The following is a 6,858-nucleotide window of genomic DNA, read 5'->3' on the forward strand; positions in this document are numbered from 1 at the left end:
CAAGTAGCTAACTGTGGAATTACTATTGAGATAACTTTTTTTTAACTCTTTTGTCTTTTGCTCTTATGGACTTAATGTGCACGTTTACTGAGATTAATCCCTGTGCTGTACTTCCTACGGAGACTTTGTCACAAATAATCATATGACGTACAATCACAGTTCCTTCAATTTGTGCAAGAGTTTAAATAGGAGTAGTAATAACCTCATTTTATATCACTCTTATATCTTATAGTTTTCTGATTTATCACTCATTTCACTCGTTTCTTTACACTCATAGTGAAGGCAGAAGAACTATGCTGGCACAAAAGTACATTTTTCAGTCCCAGATGCAATGAATAAAATAGAGAAAATGCTAAGTGTAATGTTTATTTTAAGGAACAGAATGCTGAATGCATCTAACGGGTCATGTATTCAAACATTTCATATGTTTTCACATGAGACATGAAATCACAGTGGCTCTGCATTGAAAAAAAAAGGTGAATCCATATGCATTTCAAGCCAAGAGATTGTCTTTTCATCCATCCAGAAAAGCACCAATTCAGAAAAGCCACCTGAACGTTTGAAGCGGTGAGGTGAGAACTAAATCATTCAATGTTTAAAAAGAACAGATTTGATGCAGGTTTCAATTTCAAACATAACTGCTTAGATGAGATAGTCTTTCTGATTAAGGGTTTAAAAAAGTAAAAGAAAATGAAGTGAAAAAATGTCTGTATCTCATTATCAATATTCTATGGCCTCACATTGTTTGGCAAAATCAAAATAAATGTTGTGCAAAGGAGGCTGTGAATACATTTTCCCCACATTCTCAAATTTTCTTGCACGTGCACCACAATGACAATCCCAGTATCCCCATCAGAGTTCCTGCAGTGTTCTCTATTATTACATTCTGTATGGACGAACATGTCACTCAAACTAATTATGAAACCACCTTCCACAACCAACAAAACCTGCCTGATTTTTATCATATCAAAGCAAAGTGCAAAGACTCTTTCCGGTAAATGAACTAATCTCAGGAAGAAACAAATACACATACTTTTCAGAAAAGAGAGAAAGAAAAAAAAATCACAACCTGACAACAGATGACCCCAGCCTGAAAATGTTAACATACAGAGTACACTCTGTACAGAGCTCCCTGTGTCTGCCTGAGGGAGACAGAAGAGTTTCCCAAACAAAGCAATCTAAAGCTGAAACAAACAACAAAACCTCAGTAGTTCTGGAATTCTGGCTGGGTGACGAATGTCCACGCTTGCCTCCATTGCTTTAATCCTGTATCAATGGTGTGTGTGTGTGTGTGTGTGTGTGTGCCTGTGAGAGAGAGCCTTCGTTAGATCAGAAATTTCACTGAATTATCCATCTTTAAGGTTGTTTGAAGAAAGGCTGGTTTTCGACATGTGAGAGAAAGCTATCCAGAGGGGTAGATACTTAGAAGAAGAAGCAGGATAGTTATTATGACAAAGAAGGGCAAATGCAGTCCTTCTGCTAGCTAACTGAGAGCAAACACCTTCAATTTACCAAACTGAGCTTAATTAGTGGTTCTAGTATTATAATAACCTTGCAAGATCTCAAAACCTGTGTGTAAGTATATGTCTGATTAAGAGAGACAGTAGCTCTGCAGACCTAATCTACTGTATATAAAGACAAATTCAACCTTTTTTTTCAGCTCACTTACATTGACTTTTGAATATAAAAGCCACATCCTATAACCCTGTCATATTTAAAAGGCCAATCACTAACGTATTCAAGTATGTATCCTAGATTCTCATTACCAAGAGCATCAGTCTAAAATAAATGTCTACTTTTACCAAAATGGCCACAGCTGTTTCTATCCATATCCCTCTGAGATAAAAGCTAAAACTGCTCTTGACGTTTGTCATATATTAAGTAAATATGGACAATTTACACCCAGGCATTGAATGTTTTATACCAAAGATGCCCGATCATATTCAAAACATAGACAATGGTACCAGGGTATACTGTTGTAGTGGCACTGTTGTGCGAATGCAGGCGTAAGTGAGTGGTGGTTATGTGAGATAAAGTGCATTCAAATGGAGTACTGCACTGGTGTCAGTCCTCCTCATCACTCCAGAAGGCATCGTCATCGATATCCACGCCATGGAAGAGTCTGCAAAAGGAAGAAAAGATGCGTTCGACCAATGTGTTCACAGATGAACAGTAAGTATCAATGACAAAGTAGCTGAAATGGTGAACAAAACAGAGAACACAGGTCACTCACTGGTTGTAACAGGGAGAATGTGGGTTGTTAAAGTGACTGTATGGGTTGACTTTGCTGAGCAGGCCCAGGCACAGCCAACAGAAGTATTGTCTGCACGAGGTACAGGTCATCTTGTTACAGCCATCAACTTTCTAGAGAGACGCAGAGAGGTGGCGTTAGTGGGAGAGGACATAAATTAACAACAGCAACTAAAATAACGTGGGACTAGACAGGAATCTTCAGTGACAGTACAGAATGTCAATTAAGAGAGAATTTGTGTCTTTTAATAGAAACACTAACAATTTACTATGTGACTACCTTCTTTTACTCTCTGTATAATGTTAAGAATGGAAATAAATGCTCTTTTTGTTTCATATCCAAAACTGCGACCAGTGAACAGTGACCCCTGGTGACAAACTCAAAGCCTGTTCTACGCCACTGTGACCAGCAGGGGGAGCCCGACCTGTATATTGGTTCCGCAGCGTGGGCAGCATTTGCAGTTCTCATTGAGCCAGTCTCTGCTAAAGGACTCTTCCACTGCTTTCTGGATCACCCTCTTCCCAAAGCGTTGCTCCATGAACTTTTTCCCCTCAGTTGTGGCTGACAGGTAATCATCTCTGAGGTTACGCAATTCATCTATGGCACAAGACAGACAGGTTTTTTGATAATACTTAACTAATACAGCACCACCACACAGCATACAGCAACAAATGATTAGGAACATTGTGGAATGCTCCAAAAACACCTGTTTGGAACATTCCAAAGGTAAACAGGTTGATTGGTAACAGGTGATAGTATCATGATTGTGTATGAAGGGGGCATCTTTGAAAGGCTCAGTCGTTCACAAGCAAGGCAGGAGCGGGGTTCACCATTCTGTGATATTATGTTAAGGATATTACTGCATGGGCTCAGGAACACTCTGTAAAACGGCTGTCAGTAAACATTCTATTTTCATTTACATTTTACACATCTGGGAATCAGGGTTGTACTTGCTTTTTAAATGCAATATATTGTAATGTACTGTGATATTGTTATATTTAAAATACACATGGCAGTTATTATGCAACTTAAGTTGTCAGTGTAACTGCTAACTCTTCTCATCTTCTGTTGTTACACTTGTTACATTACAGTATTTCCAGTGACATTACCTGCAGGAATTTTACAGCCAGAGAGACCATGATAGCCCAGCTTGCACAGTGTGCAGAAAGCATACTGGCAGGCCGAACAAATGCCCATGGTTGTGTCCGGCTCCGCCATAACGGCAGTGCCGCAGGACTGGCGGGGACAGTAGACCACGTCAGCCATGAGGTCCAGACTGGACTGGAGCAGCAAACGGTCATAACGAACAAACAGTTCCTCATCCACCAGTTGCTTTACCTGAGAGATGAAGGCAGAGGGAACTGGTTTGTTACAAGTGATAAGGTGGAAAAAAACTTAAACTCAATTTGAAATTAAACCGTGGGAATTTCGTTTAACCCTCTTCAAAGAAGCACTCAATTGTAACGCCAACACATATGCACACATCTATTTAACAGCTCTCTTACCTGCAACGGTGTGGCTAAGGAGGTACATTTGGGCTCAGGGCAATTAAGGCACTGAACATTGCCGTCCCGTATTTGGATCTGGAAGTATTCGGTCATGCAGGCCTTGCAGTAGACATGCTGGCACTCCTTAAAGCAGAGGCAGTTGGAGCCCAGCTTCTCTACAAAGCAGATCCCACAACAGAACACCTTGCTGTCAAACACCCGCTGTCGCTGCGCCTCGTCAAAGTCCAGGAGCTGAGGTAGGAGGTCGGCACGCGGGTCCATCAAAAGAACGCCCCGCGGGTCCAGTTGAGAAGACGAAGACAACTGCGCTTCAGACTTGTCCTTCTTCACTTCTTGTTTCTTCTCCTCAGTGTTTTCGGAATGATTTCCGCACTGTGTCGGAGCTGAACAAAATTGATGAACTTATTAATCAACCTCAAAAACAAACAAAAAAGTTTTTAGTAAGTTAACATTTTTATAATAATAAAGTCAGTTCCTTACAGCTGCTTTAGCAAAATAACACAGTTTTCTCAAGAAAAATGCTTGTCATGTATTGATTTTACTAGCATGTATATTAACTGAGGATTCTTATGCAACATGTACTTTGATCAAACTTGTTTGAGACACGAGAAATTGTTTAAAACAAATTAGGCAGAGTAAATAAATGTCATTGCTGGTACTGCACTGATTTCATCTACAGTATCAGCATAACTACTTCACAGCAGCATAGAATAATAGTTGAGTATATCTGTGCTTGTGCTGACCTAGTTCCTCTTTTATTTAAACTCTGAATGAAAGAAAATTAGGAGATATTATCTACTTTTTATAGATATATGCTGGTATGATTATTAGAGACATATCTCAGATAAGGCAGATGTATCCACACAAGCAAAAAAACAACATTCCTTTAACAAAACACATAGGGTACCTGTGGCTGCCGGGTCGGTTTTCCTGCGCTCACCACCTGCCTTACTTCCGCCCCTGATTATTTCAAGAGGAGACTGGATACCCAGGAAGTCCAGAGCCTCCTCTTTGAGGAGCTGGATCCATGTGAAAAGAATCACAGAGCCTTGGTTCTCCTCCCACAGTTCATCCAGGCGTCTGCACAGAGAGCTCATCTGACGAAGTATGACGGAAAAAGAGAAGGAAAAGGCATTTAGAAAGATGAATGGTAAGGATTTTATTTCTAGTGAAACCAAAAACAACTTTTTTCAAGGTAAAGCCACTCACTTTTCCTCAGCTGACTATCAAATTGAGTAGTTGACCAAATCTTGCTGACATGTGCTGGTCAGCTCTTGGACAGGCATGTGTAATTGTATCATAATTGCATAACCTATCATGACTCTTACCTGTGCTCTGGTCATCCATTTAGAACTGAGAGTGAAGACTGGTGAGGATTTGGATGGATAGTCTGCAGGAAGCTCAAAGTTGAGCACCAAAGGAGGTAAGAAGCAAACATTATGTTCAGTTTGCTTCTCTCCTGCAACACACAGAGGAGATTTCATGACAATGTTAATGGGAGCGAGACTAATAAATGTGCCTTTATAAGAGAAGAGAATAGCTTTATGAATATAATCTACAATATAGACCTTTGACTACAACTTTGAAATCAGGAGGGAGCTCCAGACAAAGTTGGATCTCTCCTCCCTGGGCAGACTCTGCCCGGTGGAACTCCTCCTCATCGTAGATACTTGCTAAAGCAAGCAGCTCATCCTCCTGGGCTTCCCTGTCCTCAGACATTTACATTCCTGCAATAACAACAACAACACGCGACACACAAAATTCATCATTGTGAAAATGTACGAAAAAGGGGATAAACAGCAAAAGCAACACATAGACGTAGCAAAGCCAAACAACTACCAGACACGATTCCGTCAGAAAGAGCTGTGGCTTATCACGTTTATCACTAGCTACAACTGACACAGAACAAAATCAGCACAAAAGACCCTGTCGCGTATTGACTGTTTGATCTAATGCTAGTTAATAAGTAGCCTAGAGGCGCTCTTGTAGACAGGTTGGGCGAATACTACTTCAGCGATGAGCATAGTCTGCACTTAGACAACAAACGCAACTTTGCTGACAATAACATCATCTTACTTAAGCTGACGTCAAGGCTACACTGTGACTGTTAGCACGCTAGCTAGCAAATGTAAACTTTATCATTATTAGACGTGTTCGTCATTTCATGATGGTTTCATTCTCGCCCAAATAACACGAGTGTTGTGGTCTGCGGCAAATTGGCAAACTTCACGCCAGAAGATAAGCTAGCAAACTTGGAAGCTAGCAATGTGTAAAGCATTCAAGCTAGCTAGCAATGTTAGCTGATGTAAACAGTGGCAATGGCGACAGTGGGAGCTCGGCCCTGTTGTAACTTCTGCTGCTGTGGCAGCTTCTAAACAGAATAATTCATCTGTACGTGTAAGCAAAGCAATTAAAAGAACGAGAACACACTAATAACGTGAAAATAACGTGGTTCTTACCTTGTCCGACCCAAGCACCCAGCAGGGGCAGGATCCTCCTAGTGGCACTGGCAGGTAGTGGCAGCCTTAGGCAGGCGAGCGGCGCTCTGTCTGCAGCTGACAGACGCCTCCGTGACTCGCTGTCAAACAGGGGCAAGGTTTTCTGTGCACGGGGTCAGCAGCCGTAAATCTCTGCTATTTTTTTGTTTTTCATTATTTTATACAGTTATTTCCGGCATGAATTGTATGATATGGCACTTTTAGCTTAATAACAAGGAACAAAAATACACACCTCACAAATAATTACTTTTATAGCCAGTTATATCAAGCAGTAACGATAATGAGAAAAAAACCTTCATATTATCATTTAAATAACCACGTAGGGACTTGTATGGTATAATAACAAGAAGATAATCTCTTTATTAATTGTGGACTATATGGTGGGTGCGTGAATGAAAGCCTGTTTCTGAAGCAAAACTGGCTCCTGCAGTCTGGAGGCAGTGAGGGTGTGACAGCGCCGCCTGCAGTCTGGTTAGTGTACTACAGGTTTCCCTCAGCATTAATCACCTTCAAACTATGTTAAGATGGATACTTAGATTAGTTTACCTACTTACTAATTGAATTGAGATTTGTAGGCTCAAAAAAAAATGTTTCCCAATAA

At 40.7% G+C, this 6,858-nt stretch overlaps 1 protein-coding gene across 1 annotated transcript; it reads right to left on the reverse strand.

Annotated features, from left to right (window-relative positions):
* Positions 1–280: 280 nt before the first annotated feature.
* On the reverse strand, positions 281–6,303 carry rnf14 (ring finger protein 14). The gene is made up of 9 exons (XM_041952291.1): positions 6,219–6,303; positions 5,328–5,486; positions 5,088–5,218; positions 4,667–4,856; positions 3,757–4,142; positions 3,361–3,589; positions 2,676–2,848; positions 2,234–2,364; positions 281–2,122 (listed from the first exon to the last, which is right to left on the reverse strand). The coding sequence occupies exons 2-9, from the start codon at positions 5,476–5,478 to the stop codon at positions 2,065–2,067; spliced, it is 1,449 nt and encodes a 482-aa protein (XP_041808225.1). The 5' UTR covers positions 5,479–5,486; positions 6,219–6,303; the 3' UTR covers positions 281–2,064.
* Positions 6,304–6,858: the final 555 nt, after the last annotated feature.

Source organism: Chelmon rostratus, chromosome 14, assembly GCF_017976325.1.
Source record: "Chelmon rostratus isolate fCheRos1 chromosome 14, fCheRos1.pri, whole genome shotgun sequence".
NCBI lineage: Eukaryota > Metazoa > Chordata > Actinopteri > Chaetodontiformes > Chaetodontidae > Chelmon > Chelmon rostratus.